This window comes from Carcharhinus amblyrhynchos, chromosome 1 (genome assembly GCF_965287045.1).
Source record: "Carcharhinus amblyrhynchos chromosome 1, sCarAmb.v2.hapA, whole genome shotgun sequence".
Classification (NCBI taxonomy): domain Eukaryota; kingdom Metazoa; phylum Chordata; class Chondrichthyes; order Carcharhiniformes; family Carcharhinidae; genus Carcharhinus; species Carcharhinus amblyrhynchos.
In genome coordinates this window covers 171278853-171299521 of record NC_137324.1, presented here as the reverse complement: position 1 = coordinate 171299521, position 20669 = coordinate 171278853, and the positions used below count along the sequence as shown (strand labels likewise).

At 42.3% G+C, this 20669-nt stretch overlaps 1 protein-coding gene across 4 annotated transcripts in view; it reads left to right on the top strand.

The window, feature by feature from the left end:
• The window catches only part of gstcd (glutathione S-transferase, C-terminal domain containing), a 164720-nt gene that overhangs the window by 110210 nt on the left and 33841 nt on the right, over positions 1-20669 (top strand). For all 4 annotated transcript variants that reach the window (XM_080195362.1, XM_080195365.1, XM_080195375.1 and 1 more), the window contains one exon: positions 20495-20610. In XM_080195362.1, coding sequence (XP_080051488.1) covers positions 20495-20610 — 116 coding nt within the window. The remainder of the gene's footprint in view (positions 1-20494; positions 20611-20669) is intronic.

The following is a 20669-nucleotide window of genomic DNA, read 5'->3' as shown; positions in this document are numbered from 1 at the left end:
TTGAAAGGTCAAGGGCATCAAGGGATTTGCAGAAGGAAGGACATTAAATACATATGAGAAAATATTAAAGAGAAGATCACTACTACTTTTCATTTGAGAAAGACGACTTCCTCTATCATAATTGACTCTATTGCAAATTGACACCAGTTTCTGATATCTGCAGCCTGCACAGCCACCTGCAATTTACTGATGACCATGAAACCATTGTTGGAAAAACCCATCTGGTTCACTAATGTCCTTTAAGGAAGGAAATCTGCTGTCCTTACCTGGTCTGGCCTACACATGACTCCAGAGCCACAGCAATGTGGTTGACTCTCAACTGCCCTCTGAGATGCTCTAGCAAACCACTCAATTTCAAGGGTAACTAGGGGTGGGCAATAAATGCTGATCAGTCAGTGAGGCCCATGTCCCAAGAATGAATTTAAAAAATTCAAAAATAAGCTTGTCAAGCAGTGTGAAGGTTGGCCTAGGGGAGGACCTGCTGAAGACAGGTCTTACAGGCAGCCAAGCCAGCCTTATTGGGCCCTGATAAGCTTCTTTTTGGGTTTGGTCCAGTGGTGCAAAACCCCTGTATTGAGACCCTGCGCTGCAAGAACATCAGCACAATGTTGCAACTACAGCTATGGACTTGCTTGATCCTCCCTGGGGAGAGTAGTGCAGAAATAACCACTGACAAAGCTTTTAACAAGACAAAGCTGCATGTAATTCCATCCTGATCCTCAAAGGCAATTCAGTGGAAACACCCAGGGTGCTAATCTAACATTACAATCTGCATTATTCAACACTGACTCGCTGCATCACCCAAATGGCATGATCACAGCAGCAGAGGAACAGTTACATCTGAGAAAGTATTTATTATGTTTGTGCCCATACTTGCCACTATAAACCTTACTTGACCACTTACTAATTTATTTTCTTTCCAAATAAGTTAGTCACCAACGATTTGCGCAATTTTAGTGAGATTCTGGGCACATCTCATTGCACATTGCTCAATGAGAGTACGAGCACAGGAATGAGCATGCCTGTTTTGTGGCAATTCGAATACTACCAGGAGTGGGGTAATGAGGTTTGCTGGACGCTGTCCCTGTTCTCTGATCTGTGCTCCCAATAAATGTAGCTCCACAGCATGAGCGGAGACATGGGGAATAAAGTTTATACTAGTCGATCTCATGTGGCTTTGCATGAGACCGAGTGATGTCTTCAGGTGAAGCAAGGATAGAAGCTGAAGGATAATTGGACCAACGTGTACAGAGCATGTAAAGTTGAAATAAAGTTTATTTATTAGTCACAAGTAAGGCTTACATTAACACTGCAATGAAGTTACTGTCAAATTCCCCTATTCACCACAGTTCAGTGCCTGTTCGGGTCAGTGCACCTAACCAGCACGTCTTTCAGAATATGGGAGGAAACTGGAGCACTCGGAGGAAACCCACGCAGACACGAGGAGAACGTGCAAACTCCACACAGACAGTGACCCAAGCCAGGAATCAAACCCGGGTCCCTGGTGCTGTGAGGCAGCAGTGCTAACCACTGTGCTACCATGCCGCCCCAAAATATCAGTAGTGGGATTTGAACCCACAACCCTAGGAAGGGACCAGAAGTCATCAGGACTGCACAAGGGAAACAATCTTACTGTTTAAGTCTGGCACCTTAGACCTCTCAGCCATTCATCCACTCTCCGATTAATGTTACACAGCTTGCCTTTATTTTTATATTTCCAATATAAATTCTTATACCTAGATTTATAATGAAAGCTCCCTGTATGAAGTGGCTGTACTCTTTCCCCCAGTGGAGGGACAATGGGGAGTGCTGTAATCATAGGGTGAGAAGCTTACAATGGCAGATTCCATTGTAAATGTGGACATGGGGAACATTATTAGTGAAGTGCATGCAAGTATAACATTTTTGATGTTCTACAAAGCACCTACTTATAGGTGGAAAATGTTACTCTAATTTGAGGCTTGTTCCTTTTTACCTTCTGCCCTGCAGGTCTTTGATCACGTTCCAAGTGAAATAATAAGGCAGAGAGCAAACCATTGCTAATTTGTGGCCAGCCACAAAAGAAGCAGTCGTTCACTCTTTTCAGCCCCAAACAACCAATCCTAGATTTCAGATTATGAATCGGGTGGAGAAAAATGGAGAACAAGGAGGGGGGTGTACAATAGGGAGCCAAGGGGGAGGGCAAGCACGGAGCAGAATTAAGAGTGAGCGTGGAAGCAACACCAGCATTCAGTTAACCAACTTGGCGTTCACATTGGCCTACTGATTGTCACCAATCCTTCATCTTGCTTCATTTTCATAGAATCCCTACAGTGCAGATGGAGGCCATTCGGCCCATTGAGTCTGCACCAACAACAATCCCATCTAGGCCCTATATCCGCAACCTCATTTATCCACCCTGCTAATCCATCTGACACTAGGGGTTAATTTAGCATGACTAATCCACCAAACCTGTACATCTTTGGACTGCAACATTTCCGTATTAAATCAAAAACTTCCTGCAAAAGTCAAAGGCAGCACAATGGTTGGCACTGCTGCCTCACAGCGCCAGGGTCGTGGGTTCAATTCCAGCCTCAGGTGACTGTGTGGAGTTTGCACATTCTCCCCATATCTGCGTGGGTTTCCTCCGGGTGTTCTGGTTTCCTCCCACACTCCAAAAATGTGCAGATTAAATGGATTTGCCGTATTAAGTGGATTTGCCCTTGGTGCCAGGGGGAGATTAGCAGAGTAAATACTTGGGGTTACAGGGATTGGGCCTGGGTAGGTTGTTGTCGGTGCAGGCTCAATGGGCCGAATAGGATTCTATGATGCAAGTGTCGAAGCAATGGTGCCTTTTCCAATTCTGCCAGGGCATATTGCCTGTCTCAACCACAGGGTGACTGAGGCTATTGTATGCCAGTGTAACTAGATTAAGGGCATCTACTTGGGCCTCAAAACATTTTACCTCAAATGTTGTTTAGCAGAAGAAGCAACTTAGCTACTTATTAATTTGTATTCATCAAGGTGAAGGATTTAACTAGAGAGGAATGACTACTCAACTATTGTCCTGTAACTGAGGAAGAAAAGCAGTATTTTGTATACCAAGGAAGAGTGGAATGATGGGCCCCAATTAAATCAATGGCTCATAACTCAAGACACTGCTATTCTGCAATTGATTAGAGTCAATTTTTGTATTGCAAATATCGACAGGCAGTTAATTTAAATGCATGAGCTATGTTACAAGCTATTCAGGAGGTCCAGAAATATGTGTTTTCTTAGTTGTTTTTCTAGCGTTTCCTTTAAAGTAAGTGGGACTGATGGGGTCAGAGATTCCTGTTAGCACATGTTGATTAATAACATATGTATGGACTGTGGTTTATTGCCAGTGAAATCTGGTTTGTGCTTTAGAGCTATTGGCTGCTACTTCTATCCCATTACCAGTCGTACACCTGCACTGCAATACACCGTTTAAATTCAATTTTCTGTCCACGATAAAGCAGACAGCTGGAGTGGTACTAATAGAACACTTTGCCTAATTGCATGCTCCATCTGACTTGAATTATATGGTAGCTGATGATATGATAAGGAACAGTCCCAACATTTTATGCATGAGTGAAATAGGGACAGTAAGGACTTGTTAATGGTCAGATAGAAGGAACTCAGAATCCAATGAAAGAAACAGCACATTGAACAAATAAATATTGATTTTATTGGTTACTCTGTTCAGGATTCAAATGGACCCATCTCATTAGATTTGGAACAGCTCTTTCCAGGTCTCCTAAGAGATTAATTTTACTGTTCGTTGTACATATTGGCACAGTGGTTGGCACTGCTGCCCCACAGCGCCAGGGGCCCAGGTTCAATTCCCAGCTTGGGTCACTGTCTGTTCAGAGTCTGCATGTTCTCCCTGTGTCTGCGTGAGTTTCCTCCGGGTGCTCCGGTTTCTTCCCACAGTCCAAAAGATGTGCTGATTAGGTGCAGTGGCCGTGCTAAATTCTCCCTCAGTGTACCAGAACAGGCACCAGTGAGTGGCGGCTAGGGGATTTTCACAGTAACTTCATTGCAGAGTTAATGTAAGCCTACTTGCGACACTAATAAATAATTTATTTGTGCGACTTTAGCTTGGAATTAACCCAGAAAGGAGGAAGGTGTCTGTAGCAATCTTCTGAAAGTCCGAGAAAGAATAAAAGAGAAATGCACTGCAAAAGATTGTTACTGAGCTAGTTTATATCAATGGCAGAACTTTGATGGACAGTAAACTGAAGCCATGACTACAGAATGTTTAAAAGAATGTTATGGCGAAATGGGCCAAGAACTGTCCATGTGTGAATGAAGCATTATCCTGTTATTTATTTTTTAAAATAGTTTGACCATGGAGAGGTTCAAACCATAAAAAAATCTAGGTTTTTACCTATCCTCACCCCAGCTTCCTGGGGGCTTAATGGGAGAGCATAAAATTGCATGTTGCGTGATAGAATGGTTGTGAATGAGCAGCTGGCTTAGCACCATTGAATTCCATCAAGCAGGGTGCAGAGCAAGCTGCCAATCCACTGGGACCCAGTTTTGTGCCACTGATGAAGACCAAATTCACCACCACCACGTCCACTGTCAAAGAAAGAGTGGAGATACGCAGCTACGTCTGTCATTCCTGTCAGAAGGTTCAACAGCAGTCCTGCTGGACAGACTGCACTCAGCTTGGATACCAGTCCGCAGTTGTAAACAGCTCAGTGACTTTTGGAGCCGTGCATTCACAAACTGAACAGCTATCTCCCATCTTTTAAACCTGATGTGGCAGCACTCCAAGAGCTGCAGAGAAGGAGGATTAAAAAGTAACATTTTGCGATATGGCAACGAGCCCTGTGGGCTGGGAAGTCCCAGGTCTGGTTCCCTGCCTGTGCCGCATGAACTAACACAACCCGACACAGACAGGGAATTGAGGTTGCTACTGCCGATTGCTATCCCTTGACTCCTGCGTGGAAAGTGCCATGTGAGTCAGAACAGATCTAGGCTGCTGTAGCTGGATATCTATTGAACCTCACTGCCAATGGTGACGCACATGAAGATTGCTAATTTAATTAACAAGGAGGCTGTGAAAACATAGCCCAGCAGTCACCTCTGAGGAGTTAATTAAGAAGGCAAATGGAGTTTCGTCCTTCATTGCGAGAGGGATGCAGTTTAAAAACAGGGAGGTTATGTTGCAGCTATATAAGGTGCTGGTGAGGCCACACCTGGTGTAAGGATGTACTGGCGCTGGAGGGGTTGCAGAGGAGATTCACTAGGTTGATTCTGGAGTTGAAAGGGTGAGTAGACTGGGACTGTACGCATTGGAATTCAGAAGAATAAGGGGGGGACCTTATAGAAACATATAAAATTATGAAGGGATTAGATAAGATAGACGCAGGGAGGTTGTTTCTACTGGCAGGTGAAACGAGAACTAGGAGGCATGGCTTCATAATAAGGGGGAGCAGATTTAGGACTAAATTAAGGAGGAACTTCACCCAGAGGGCTGAGAATCTATGGAATTCCCGGCCGAGTGAAGCAGTTGAGGCTACCTCATTGAAAGTTTCTAAGGCAAGGATAGATAAATTTTTGAACAGTAAAGTAATTAAAAGTTATGATGAGCATGCAGGTAAGTAGAGCTGAGTTCCCAAAAAGATCAGCCATGATCTTATTGAATGGTGGAGCAAGCTTGAGGTGCCAGAAGGCCTGCTGCTGCTTCTAGTTATTATGTTCTTATGAGAGGCGTACATTGTATGTATGTTGGAGGATGATAACAGCATCTTACATGTGGAATGCCAAATGTCGACTTTTATGTCATTAGTTGAGGCCAAAATATTATGTGATTTCAAGAGGAAATTAAATATAGATCTTGGGGCTAAAGGAATCAAGGCATATGGGGGGAAGGGGGGGATCAGGATGTTGAATTTGATGATCAGCCATGATCAAAATGAGTGAAGCAGGCTTGAAGGGCGGAATGGTCTATTCCTGCTTCTATTTTCTATTCTTCTATGATACCTAATGACAGGGCTGTATTTTAGAACATCCTTTTCTTGTAAAATGCTATTAATTTCCATCAGGAACCAGTGAGTGCCAACATGTGCTCGGTCTTGGTCTTTCATTTGCAAAAGCGGGTAGAACAACTCTGCGCAGGCACCATGGGTTGAATGGCCTATTTCTGTGCTATAAGATTCCATAATTTGATCAAATCAATTAAAAGTCACATGGGTAGTTGACAGAAACTGTACACATCACTTATTTGTATCCTTGGGACAGTTGTTGTACGTGACCAAGTTTCGATCTACCAATTTTGAACCTTTGACACCTTGACTTTCCACTGTATCTTAGAACAATAAACTTGTGTTTATATAGCATTTTTAATGCAATAAAACACCCCAAGGCTCTCCACAGTAGCATTATAAAATAAAATTTGACACTCTTCAGCCCATCAAGTCTGCACCGTCGTCCTGAAAGGGCATTCTGTCTCGTCCCACTCCTCTGCCTTATCCCCATAACACAGAATCCTTGCAGTGCAGAAGGAGGACATTTGGCCCATCAAGTCTGCACTGACCAAAGTCCCACCCAGGCCCTATTCCCGTAACCCCACACGCTAGAGTCAATTTAGCATGGCCATTCAATCTAACCCGCATATCTTTGGACTCTGGGAGGAAAACAGAGCACCCAGAGAACACTCGCGCGGATACAGGGAGAACGTGCAGACTCCGCACAGACGGTGACCCAAAGCCAGAATTGAACCCGGGCCCCTGGCACTGTGAGGCAGCAGTGCTAACCATTGTGCCACCGTGCTGCCCAATAACCATGCATATTCTTTCTTTTTGGATAGCAATGCAATTCCCTTCTAGACACCTTGATTGAACCTGCCTCCAATACCCTGTCAGGAAGTTCAGTCTGGACTTCAACCACCCGCTGGGTTAAAACATTTTTCCTTATTCCAAGACTTGTGAGTTTAAGACGTGGGCAGCAATATCTTGATGTGACGAATGCACAGCCCAAGGAAAAGAAAACACAAGATGGAATAATCTTTAGAAGACTTTCATGGAGGGAGGGCTAACAATATTAAGTTGCCGTGATGGTTGATTGTAAACTTATAACCAAACGTGACACATGATAGAAATTGTTAGATGATGGCTTATTATAATTAGGTATTTTCCACTGGAATTTTTTTAGTTATCAAGTTCTGTGATAAAATCACTCAATAAACAAACAACAAACCTTACCAAATATTTGTTAACTAATTTTATCAACGGGTATTTTGACTTTTGGAACGTAGTCTCCAATTGGCACTGATTATCATTTCTCTTTTGAAGAGCTTTGTGCTGGTTTTATATTTTCTTGGAGATTAAATACAATTTGTTCACAGCAGTGATCCCTCAGTTGTCATAGCTTGCAGAATGAACATTATCTGCCAAGCATTATCAGCGTGAATAGTTTCTCAGCATTGGCTCACTCAGTAGCACATTCCTTTCTTTGTCAGAAGTTTAGCTTCAATCCCTCCACAGATACTTGGGCACAAATACAGGCTGAGACCTCCAATAGAGAACCGATAGAGTGCTGCACTGTTGGAGATGCTATATTTCACATAAGACATTAAAGTGAGGCCCCATCTGCCCGAAAGCAGATGCAAAAGATCTCATAATATGTAATGTTGCCATAGTCCCAGTTGATAATATGACATTGATACTCTTTATTAAGAAGTGCAACTTGTTTAGGGACTTTGGATTTTATTTTATTCCTTAATAATTCAGATGGAGGAAAGGAGAGTCTTATGTCCAGGTTTGCTTGGATATATGCAGGGTGGCATAGATTGGAGCAGAAGGTTGCAAAGGAATATTGATATTGTGAGTTGAAACAGAGTTCACTATTGGGAAGTGTGAAATCATCCATTTTAGATCCAAAAAAGATAGATCAGAGAATGTTTTGAATGGTAAGAAGCTAGGAGCTGTGGAAGAGCAAAGAGAATTAGCAGTCCCCATGCAGAAATTAGATACGGTCACCATACTCCCAGATGATCGTAGGCTGCTTTCCTCTTCGGTAATGATTTAACCTGAGGACCACCACACCTCAGATGAAGGCGGGGCCTTCATGTATAATGTCAGCTGGTACAGAAATTGAACCCATGCTGTTAGCATTGCTGTGCATCACTAACCAGCCGTCCAGCCAACTGAGCTAAATGGACCCCCAATGAGTATGTGAGCAGGAATATTCTCCCCAATATTCTGGCCAAGATTTATCCCTCAATCTTGTTCTCTCTCGACTTTTCCTATTTAACATGCTAGTTGATCACCCTTCTCCACCTTCTTTCATATTGACCATCATTTTGGAAGATTTAGCGGGTCATTGTATAGGCGGATGCTCTTCCTGCCTCTAACCTTCCCCATTTATCTGGGCTGGAGGTTGGAACCGATAACACTGGCTTGCTGGGTTCTTCCTTTGCCAACAAGTCCTGGAGTGGGACACAAACCAGAGTATTCAGGCTCAGAGGCAGGGGTGTCACCACCTGTACCCATAGAATCCCTACAGTACATGAGATGACCATTTGGTCCATCAAGTCTGCACCAACCAAATCCCCTACAGGTCCTATCCCCACAACCCTGCACATTTACCCTGTAAATCCGCCTGACACGAGGGTCAATTTATTATGGCCAATCAACCTAACCTGCGTATCTTTGGGCTCACATCTTGGACCCACAAGATCTATAATGTTTATCGTTCAATCAATATAATTTACTCTGTTCTGTGTAAATAGGCTGTTAACACTTCTTAAATTGCAACCATGACTGCACCTTAAAAGTATTTCATGGGCTGTGGAGTGTTTTGGACCAATTCTTCTGTCAGGTTACTTGTCAGGGCTGAGCAATGCTTGAATCTTTTGACTTTCCTTATCTGTAAAAGCTCTGGCTGTGGCATTGGAATAACAATCTAGAAAACCAGAGTTCAAATCACATATCGAGGGAATTACTTTAATACCATTTGTCTTTGGATTGTTAAGTAGAAATGTATCATCATGGCCCATCTGGCTAGTGTCTAAAAAATATTACATCCCACAGGCTCTCCCCAACCATTCAGCACATTTTTTTCTCCAAATACCTTCCCAACTCTCTCTAGAATTTGCTGGTAAATTTGATTCTTGGCAGCCCATTTCATAATGACTAAGGTACTTAAACCTATGCTGCTCACATAAGTCTAAGTTACCCAGACAGCTCAACAGATGAATTTGCTTAGATACCTTATTATGAATGGGTTTGATAGGGTATATAGATGGGAGAAACAGCCAGAGCTTCAAATCACAGCATGGGTTTGAGGATTTGAATGAGTAGTTTAAGGATAGTCTTATGCAAGTAAATGTGACCTTGAAGCTGATGGATTGCCATAAAAACCCAACTGATTCACTAATGCCCTTTGGGAAATGAAACCTGCCTTCCTTACGTGTAAGTGACTGTAGGCCCCAAAAAGCTGCTTAACTCAATGGCTTGCAGCAACAGACTAGCAAGCAATTCAGTCGTTTCCAACCAGGGCAGCTTGCTGGTGTTAATAAAGCTGCATCTTCCATAGAATTACAGCACAGAAACAGGCCATTTGGCCCAACCAGTCTATTCTAATGTTTATACCCCACAGCTTAATTACCTCTGTCTCATAACCTTATTTTCCCTCTCCCTCTTGTAAGCTTCAAGCCTCCACTTAAGTATGCCTGAGATATCTGCTTCAACCACTCGATGCAACAGCAAGTTCCACATCTTTAGAAAAGAATTCCTTCCTAATTTGGTGGTTTGGCATGTTAGTGGCTATCTTATATTTATGCCCCCTGTTCTGGAATCACCCACAAATGGAAACTGTTTCACCTGTTGATATCCCTAATCAAACCCATTCATAATCAGGTACCCAAACACATCTTTCCATTGACCTGTCTGCTGCATCTTAGACTGATGTGGGCAGCGTAGGTTTAAGTACCTTACATATTATGAAATGGGCTGCGAAGAATCAAATTTACCGGCAAATTCTAGAGAGAGTTGAGAAGGTATTTGGAGAAGAAAATGGTGAATGGTTGCGGAGGGCCTTTGGGGCGTAATATTTTCTAGACATGAGCCAGATGGGCCACGATGGTACATTTCTATTTAACAATCCAAAGACAAATGGTATTAAAATAATTCCCTCAATATGTGATTTGAAGTCTGGTAGTTGTTGACATCTTAAAGATTTTATTGAACGTTGGGAAGTGTGTAATCGGATGGTCTCCAGTAGGGCTGCATACAGCAGACTTCTTGTTTTGATATGATTTTAAAGTGACATCATCCTGTCAGCATGTTTTATATCACTGCGAGCTGAGGTAAATGCAGAACCAATGAATTACTCAGTACTGTATCTTATTTCAAATGCTCTGATCCATCATTGCTCTTTTCACATATCATTGGGAGAGATATGACATGTTTCAAATGTACAGGCTTTCTCTTGTCTTGGCAAGAAGAGAAGGTGCAGCGAAGCTTGACATTGATTGGACAAGGTGCACTGCATGATTTAGCATCGAGGTTATAAGGTTGCAGCCACTTTTTTTTTGTGACTGTTTTCTCAACGGCCACGGTTGGATGTTGTTATTTTTTGCTGCATTAGCACTTGCGAGAAACACGACAAGCATCCAGGTGCGATCCACATGGATTCCGCTTGGCAAAGATCCTAGATCCTCCTGACAAGCGTACAGTGTCACTGGGCAATTCATTGATCCTTTTGAATTTGCCTCCGGGGACCTCTCCGTACGAGTCTGCACCCATTTCAGTAGTAGTGATAGCTTGAAGGACTTGGAAGTAATGTTGAAATGGAAGAGCAGTGCATGGAGATAGTAATTCCAATGGAGCTAGAAAATGCATGTTAAACGCACTTATTATTTCTGTCAAATCTAATCAGGCTAAGAACCCAGATTAAACTAGAAGAGAGACAATCGAACCTGAAACTGAATGTAACATGTAGCGAACATACAGCCCATCTGAGTGTATCTGAAAGGATAAAAGCTAGCCCAAAGTTCAAAGTGCTCATCCTTCATCAGTTCCAATCATTCTCTTTTCCTTAAATGTTACTGTGATGACTTCAGCCAGGTTAATGAGGTTGGCTCGCTAGAGTATGAACTACCTGATCAGCCCTTGTATTATCGACCCTGATAATCACCGTTTGATTTGATATTTTAAGTTTCCTTTTGACTTTACTTTTGTTTGGGGCTGTTCCGTATTCCTTTTGGGGAGCTGCCCCTCTTAATTTGTCCCTAAGTTAATTTGAGTTTGTTTATTTGGTTGGTATGAGAAGACATACCTGATGAGCCCTACTATGAAAAGAAATACCTGCTGAATCCTAAATGATGGTTAAATCAGGGAGCCTCATGCTCCCAATTTAAAGCAAATATGTCAGCCTCCCAGCCTACATTTGGCAGGGAGAAACTGGAGAGCTGGCTATGTACAGATGTCTGGTGTAAATAAAGTAACTTGGTGACGGGACTTTCACCTCCATGGAGTTATTACAGTTAGACTAGCCATTCTCTTTCTCTTTTCCAGTTTCTTTATCCGTCAGTCAGAGTGACTTGACTGTAAAGTCTCAGCCCTTGTGTATAGAGGTTCCATTTCTCATGTGACCCATGTGTAAATGCTGGTGTGAGGTTATCAACTCTGAATGCATTCCAGCAAGCTTGTCTCTTAGTCATGAACAAAATTTTCACTTTCCCCTCACTACCGTTGTAGTCAGTTGAAATAATGAAGGTGTAAATGGACTAAAGCAGCAATCAAGCTACATCACCGTCAGCCTGAAATCTGTCTAGTACAAATAAAAGGACTTTCACTTATGTATCTTGCACCCCTGCCTAAAGCCATCCCATCTGCCACTGTCATCTGACATATCTATCCTCAAAGCACACCACATTCCCGCGCTAACTGGGATTGCAGACTGCTATCCGATTTGGATGATTCCAAGTGAAAGCGTGTGAAGGAAGTGAAAGGAGAACACAATGTATGTGTGATGCTGGTACTCTTTTTCACTTGGATTACTGGCAGAAGTGCCCTGGAGATTAACCTGCAGTTCCTTGAGTCACCAGGTCAAGAAGAAAGGTTGGTAACTCTAGTGTGTAGGAGTCCAGTCCCTCTGTTACCTGTATGTTAAAACCCAAATCCCTGTGTAATCTGGGTGGAAAAGTTCCAATCCTTGTGTAATCTGTATATGAAAGACTCTGTAGACCAGGTTCAGTGTGAACTGTGGCAAGCCAGAAATATAAGATTCTGACAAGCAGCAACTATTTCCTCACTGGGTACAATGGCAGTTAACCAACAGATGTTGTTACATGGTGATGAATATAATACTATTGTTTTTTTTATATTCTGCTGGAATTGGGAATAAATCTTACTGTCTACTGCACTGTATTTTTATCTTTCTACACCTTTTCAAATCCCCCAACATCTGCCTGACAGGTTTGATTGCTCAGCCCGTTCTGTGTGACTAGAGATGAACTGATAACATTTTGTGCGCCAGTTATGTATTCATATGCAAGAATTGTTTGGAATAGGGAATCACTCCTCAGGAGAAGTTAAATAATTGCTGAGCTGGGTGAAGGTGTTTCTTGAATGCAGGAGGTCCTACTTTCTTTCAAACAATGCAATAATGTGCACAGCGGCACAACGGTTAGCACTGCTGCCTCACAGTGCCAGGGACCCAGGCCACTGTCTGTGCAGAGTTTGCACGTTTTTCCCACATCTGCGTGGGTTTCCTCCAGGTGCTCTGTTTTTTTCCCACAGTCCAAAGTTGTGCAGATTAGGTGCATTGGCCGTGCTAAATTGCCTCTTGGCGTCCCGGGATACAAAGGTTAGAGGAACTAGCGGGGTAAATATGCAGGGTTACAGAGATTTGATTTTGATTTGATTTGTTCTGCCCATTTAGAATTGGTGCAAATTTATTTTGGCTCCACACTGACACTAAACCTGGAGATTGTAAATTTGGTGAGTCCAATGCCAATTGAGGCTCTGATTCCAGATTTAATCTGCACCTGTACTATAATAGGTGGATGTAAGTATACCGAACTGGTTGAGAGTCACAAGAGAATATTTGATTTTTGATATGACTTATCATTTGTCATATGTATTAGCATACAGTGATATGTATTGTTTCTTGCACGCTATACAGACAAAGCATACCGTTCATAGAGAAGGAAAGGAGACAGTGCAGAATGTAGTGTTACAGTCATAGCTAGGTGTAGAGAAGAATCAATTTAATGCAGGTTCATAGGGAAAGGACCTGGGAGGATTGTGTCAATGCAGACTTGATGGGCCGAATGGCCCCTTTCTCACCTGTTGGAGGAAATACAAAGTCAGACTACATAATATGACAACCTTTGACGTAGATGCAATACAATGCAGAAATTGTAATTTCTTTGAAATGTCTGTGGAATCTGTATTTTTTCACCTTTTATTGTACTTCTAAATCCACAATTCCTTCCTGGAGTCCCTGGGCCTGAGGAAAATAACCTACGAATGTTAAAGAGGTAAGTTTTTTTTAAAGAATGAAACAAATAGAAATGCAAATGAAAGGCAGCAGAAAAGAAAACCAAAGGCCCTGATGATGAAAAATTGTAGCAGAAACGAGAACATCATAAAATCATACAGCGCAGAAGAGGCTCTTCGGCCCATTGTGTCTGCACCAGCACATGAGAAGCGCCTGACCCTCCCACCTAATCTCATTTACCCGCACTTGGCCATAGCCTTGAACGTTATGGAGTGCCAAGTGCTCATCCAGATACTCCTTAAAGGATGTGAGGCAACCTGCCTCTACCACCCTCCCAGGTAGTGTATTCCGGACTGTCCCCACCCTCTGGCTGAAAGGATTTTTCCTCACATCCTCCCCTTGAACCTCCTACCCCTCATCTTGAAGCTACCCCCGCGTAACTGGCCCTCAAACCAAAGGGGACAGTTGCTTCTTATCCACTCTGTCCATGACCCTCATAACCTTGTACACCTCGATCAGGTCACCCCTCAGCCTTCTCTGTTCCAACGAAAACAACCCAAGCCGACCCAATCTGTCATCATAACTTGAATGTTGCATCCCAGGCAGCAGCATCCTGGTGAATCTGCTGTGCACCCCCTCCAGTGCAATCACATCCAGATCGTCATTTGTAAAAAGCTGTGTGTTAAGAAAGAGAGAACCAGGTAGAAAAGCTCAGATAGATACCACAATTTAAACATTGATGACAGTTGTAGAATGGGTTTTATTTTTGGAGTAAATACAATACCAATTCCTTGTATTGTAAGGAAATATTTAAATATAAGATTTTGTTGAAAAAATAAACACAATCATCTGGGCAAAGGGAATCTGTTACCAATGATTACTGGAGTGAATCTACCTCTACTGCTTTCCACATTGCTGGCAGATTGATTCCTGACTCCAGATTTGTTCTGCCCATTTCGAATTGGCACAAATTCATTTTGGCTCCACACTGACACTAAACCTAGAGGTTGCAAATTTGGTGAGTCCCGTGCCACTTCAGGCTCTGATTCCAGATTTAGTCTGCGCCTGTACTATAATTGATGGATGGCAAAACCACTTTATGCTAATGCCACCGTCGTAATGTGAGTATACCAAACTGGTTGAGAGTTGCAAGAGAATATTTGATTTTTGATTTGATTTATTATTGTCACATATAATTGTATACAGTGAAAAGTATTGTTTCTTGCGTGCTATAAGACAAAACATACTGTACGTAGAGAAGGAAAGGAGAGAGTGCAGAATGTAGTGTTACAGTCATTGTTAGGATATAGAACAAGATCAACTTAATGTGAGCTAGGTCCATTCAAAAGTCTGATGGTAGCAGGGAAGAAACTGTTCTTGAATCGATTGGTACCCAACCTCAGAGTTTTGTATCTTTTTCCCGACGGAAGAAGGTGGAAGAGACAATATGCTGCTTAGGGTGTCCTTTTGCCCTATTACAGACACAAGAGTCTTACTTCGTAGACATTCGTAGACATGCAGGGTAGAATAGGTGTAGGGTGATGCGGCGGCGCGGGCTCGTTGGGCCGAAGGGCCTGTTTCCCGTGCTGGGTTGTTCTTTGTTCTTTTTGTTCTTTGTTCTACTTCCCATGCTTCTTGCATCAGACTGTGAAAGGCTATAAGATTAGAACTTTGGAGATTGGATTGACATTGTCATGCTGTCCAACCCCAGGGGAGTTGTCGTGAAGTTAGACTCTTGATGGGGAGCTGAAGTTTTGCCAGTGACCCACATCATGCGTGGCCTTTAGCACTGCAAAGTGGAGTGATGTTCCATTCAATGTCTCCATTTAAACTTGGCTGATAAGCATTTCTGAGATTTGAAATGCTTTAGTAGCATTTGTTGTGTTGAATGTATGCAGTGCCTGTTTATTCAGGCAGAGAAAGGGCTAAAGGTGAAAAGGAACTTCTCTACACCTGCTACTTGTCAAAACATTTCTCCTGGGTACACAGTGAACCGCCTTTACAAAACACTGATGTAATACACATTGCTTATGTTCATTCACTAATCAAGTGCTGCAGTTAAGTACAATGGGTACCAGTTTGAAAACAGTGTGAATGAGCGAAGTGTTGTACTGCCCCACACGTGTGCTGAATGTGCCACGGTTCTTCACAGGAGCTTTCTGAGACAACATTTCACATGAGGAGCTTTTAGGGCAGGTGACCAAGTGTTTGGTCAAAGATTTTAAGGAGCGTTTGAAAAGGAGAGAGAAGTACAGAAGCTTATGGAGGGAACTCAGAGCAGCAGGCCCAGGTGGCTGAAGGCATGGTGACCAATAGTCAAAACGATGTATGTTAAGGAGATGAAAGAGACCAAAATTAAAGGACTGAGAAACTGTTCTTGAGACAGTTGATACATGACCTCAGACTTTTCCTGTTGGAGGAAATGCAAGCCTTTTAAACTTGGCACCAGTCGCACTTTTATAAATTCTAAAACTGTTCCTTGAGTTTCCACGCTATTTCTGACATGTTTTGAATTGATCTGTGCAAGTCACAGCAATATTACAGACAAAAACCGCATCAAATTGTGCAAACTGTGTGGTGTATCTGGCCCAAACTACTTGAATGAAACATTCCTGCTCAATAATACTTGTTTGCTGTGACTCCTAAAACTGTTGCAATCATTTTCTTTCTGAAACTTGTAGCTGTATAAAACAGCCCGTGATTTGTTTTTGTTCCCGTGGCCAGCGTTGGTGGATTTTGTTGCAGGAAATGTTTGTCTTCTAAGTCCCCAGTTATTGTGAATAGAATCACATAGAATACACAGCACAGAGGCAGGCCATCCTGGCCACTCGAGCCTCCTCTTTCTTCACCAATCGGCATTACTGTCTACTTTCTTCCCCCTATGCCTATCTGAGCACATCTATACTGTTTGCCTCAATTTTTCCCCTTGGTAGCCACACCCATTCTCACAACTCTATAGGCCGGAATTTTACTGATTCCGGGGCGGGCAAGTCTCACAGTACGGAAATCCTTGTTGGCTTTGGGTGGAATTCTACGATCATGCCCGAAAGAGATCATAAAATCCTGCCCAATGTAAAGAAATCTCTTCTGAATTCCCTTGCTGATTTCTTGTTGACCTTTTTGCATTAATTGCCTATGGTTTTGACCTTCCCCACAAGTGAAAAATAAATGTTATAGGTCCAATTTTGATTCTCTAAGCATATGGGTTTTGAGTGAGCTAAAATGAAGCGCAATTTCTCTGTGTGTATTCTATTAAAACCTTTTGTACATTTTAAAAACCTTTATTAGGTTGCCCGAAAGAGGAAAAAAATCCAACCTTTTCATTGGCAATTACCTTGCAGCATTATCCTTGTAAATTTTTTTTATGTTTATAAAGTTTATTTATTAGTCACAAGCAGGCTTACATTAACACTGTAATGAAGTTACTGTGAAAACCCCCTAGTCACCACGCTCCAGTGCCTGTTTGGGTACACTAAGAGAGAATTTAGCATGGCCAATGCACCTAACCAGCATGTTTTTCAGACTGTGAGAGGAAAGAGGAGAACCTGGAGAAAACCCCACGCAGATACGGGGAGTACATGCAAACTCCACACAGACGGTAACCCATGCCGGGAATCGAGCCCAGGTCCCTGGCACTGTGAGCTAGTGGCGCTCGCCACTGTGCCACTCTCCCTTTTGTGCCCTCTCCCAGATCTCCTATCTTCTTTTATAGTACGGCGATCAATACTGCACAAGGTACTTCATGTGGTCTCATCTTCTTTTGTAGCTCTGGCTGATGCTGTAACTGTTAAGCATTCCTTTCGAATTGTATACTATTCAATATAACTCAGTTGTGACTAGCTAGCAGGAACCACTCGAGCCACCCAGGTCATTTTTCTTCAGTGTCCTGTGCTTTATTTCTTGACAAAAGGCTATGTTTTTATAGTTGTTCACCTGTACCTCAGTGTTGACCATATAGGATCACTCTTGTTATTGATTAACTCCCATGTACATGTAAAGTCCAATGAATACAATCATAACTGACTTAATGGGTTCATGAACATATGTGCAATTGTACTGTGCGGCAGGACAGCACAGTTGTTCAGCGTATGCTTTGAACTTGATAGAATGTATAGTGTATCATATCTGGGAAATTATGTGTAGATGCGTGACAATTTTATCAAGCTCAATAGTAAGCAGATAACCAAAAAGCATAATTTATGTCAGTTAACCTCCTTCCTCCATTCTGATGCACCTTTCCTCTTTGTCTTCATCCTTACCTTGATTGCAAGGTAATTTGAATATAGGAATAGGGACGTTTTACTGCAATCGTACAGGCTGTTGGTGAGGTCACACCTGGAGTTTGGTGTTCTTACCTGAGAAAGGATGCCCTTGCTATAGAGGGAGCGCAGCAAAGGTTTACCAGGCTGATTCCGGGACGGCAGGTTTGAGGAGAGACTTACGTAGGTTAGAATTGTATTCACTGGAGTTTAGAGGAGTGAGAGGGGAATCTCATAGAAACTTATAAAATTCTAACAAGATTAGACAGGGTAGGTTCAGAAAGAACGATAGAGAATGTCTAGAACTAGGGGTCATAGTTTGAGGAAAAGGGGTAAATGTTTAGGACTGAGGTGAGGAGAAATTTCTTCACCCAGAGAGTGGTGAATGTGTGAAATTTACTACCACAGAAATTAGTTGAGGCCAAAATGTTGTGTGATTTAAAGAAAAAAATAGATATAGCTCTTGGTGCTAAAGAGATCAAGGACTGTGGAGGGAAGGCAGGATCAGGATATTGAATTTGATGATGAGCCATGATCTTAATGAGTGGCAGAGTAGGCTAGAATGGCTGATTGGCCTACTCCTGCTTTTATTTTCAATGTTTAACCATCTGTCCCAATACCCCACTAAATTTTAGTTAATGCTTCTGTTATATACCTGGCACGTTTTGCTACCTTAAAGTTACTTTACAAATGCAAGCTGTTGTAAAAGGGTTAATAGTAAAGTAGTGACATCAGTGTGTTAAAACAATAAAATACAAAGCATAAGTAACAGTCTATGTTGATATATTTCCATAGCTAAATGTCTAATTGGTTGGCTGTTAATTAAGAAGGTAGTTTGTTTCAGCGGTCGCTGCACCAGTCGAGACATCTATCTCATGAGCAGCATCTGGTATGGCTCGTTTTACACCCCCATCAAAGTTGTCGAGATGGCCTGCCTTCTCATCCTGTGGAGGTGAAATGGTGTTTTGACTCTAGATAGTCGTGCAGTGGTTCAATGGAAGGGATACAGGAATCAGTCAACCTGTCCATCATCGCCTGTTTCGCCCTCCTTCCAAAATTGCATTTTATACCCTGGACACCGCCCCCACCCCACCAACCCAACCTGCTTGCAAGGCAATGTAAAAATTAAAGCAACTGACTGAATTGATGAGTTTCAGTTGAGACTTAGCAGCAGAAGAATTCCTGCATGGAGTAGTTTATGGGTTGGAAAGAATCCAACCGGAAGTAAGATCATTTAAAAATTACCACATGAATAGCTGGTTAAGGATAACATTATAAGGAGACAGTTATAAACATGTGAGGGGATGACAACAATAGTCAGCTTGCTACTGGTTTGTGGAATGGTGAAAGCTGTGTGTTATAATGTTTGATATCAAGAATTCAGGAGGTATTTTACAGATTAAGCATTTTGACTCCTTTATTTGTTTATCTGTGTTTCAGCAAGCACCAAAACCCCCCATAGCAGGGAAAAAATCTTGAATAAACATCTTCATCCATGCTGGTTGCCTGTAGCACCAAACAGTATTCATTATCAAACAGTCACTTGGCGGTACAGGACTTGAATATTGTTGAAAAGAGACATGTTGCCAAAGCTTTTCAGCTTTCACTCATGAGGACAGGAATGTCAAAGTTCAGACCATCACAACAATTTATATCCCAGGTGGAAAGAAATGTTGATTGGTTGGCAGGTTGATTCTGATTGGCCGAGGCATTGCCATGGAGTAAGCAAGAGAGAACTCTAGTCCCCATGTTTCCAGATAATTCAAAAAACACAAAAGGCTTGAACATATTCCTTTTGTTTGCGGTAAACAAGTTCCTGCACACGACTATATGTTGCTTCCAGCACGAGTGAATGAGTTACATTACTAGCTCGAATGATTATCTTAAATTGGTTTTTAGTGTAGCTATTAGCGTACTCAGGATTATTCAGCAAATACTGTCCAATTGTGGAATAATATCTAACAGTACTGCAAACAACTGGAGGAGCACAATGTTTGATTTGATCAGTCAATCATTGGAATGCCTAGCTTACATACCTGGCGTTGCACCAGCATGGGATATTGCTGAATTGTAGTAGGTAGAATATCTTTTTGGACTGACGGCAGCATTTGATTAGTGGCAAATACCACTTGCATTGCCACTGCGTAGTAGCAACATGAAACATCCTACTTAACCTCCTGTTCATTTTTGGCAATACCTTGCCTTTCCAGGGTCATTTGAGGTAAACCCAGCATTTTTCTGGTTCAAAAGTGGCAGCCTTTGGCCATTTGCAAGTTATTTTGATATACAGTGAACAGTGATCGGATCAGGACAGCCATTGTCCTGCAATGTTATTTCTATTTATTCTCCAATTAAGAATAAATTAATCATACAATAATATTATATAATTCACATTAATCTCAGTTCCAGGGACGTGGGTTCGATTCCTGGCTCGGATCACTGTTTGTGTGGAGTTTGCACGTTCTCCCCATGCCTGCGTGGGTTTAGTCTGGGGGCTCCATTTTCCTCCTACAGTCTGAAAGACATGCTGGTTAGGTGCATTGACCATGCTAAATTCTCCCTCCTGAACAGGCGACTAGGGGATTTTCACAGCAGCTTCATTGCAGTGTTAATGTAAGCCTATCTGTGGCACTAATAAATAAACTTATTGTTCCATTGCTGTACAGTGTAAGAGTGACTGGAGAGAACAGGAAATATAAAGCATCTGTTAAAATGGAGTCTGTCTGATCTTTGGTTAAAATGCTGTAAATTCTACACTTAATTGTTCTTAACAGGAAAGCTCTCATCTGAGCGTGCCCTAAGGAAGCAGCAACAGTTGGATAACATTATCTCCATTGTGACAAAACTGGCCAAACCTGGTGATACTATTGTTGATTTCTGCAGCGGTGGGGTACGTAATTTTTAAAGGCACATCTTTACTGGCCTTGCCTTGTGTTGAGTGCAGAGTGT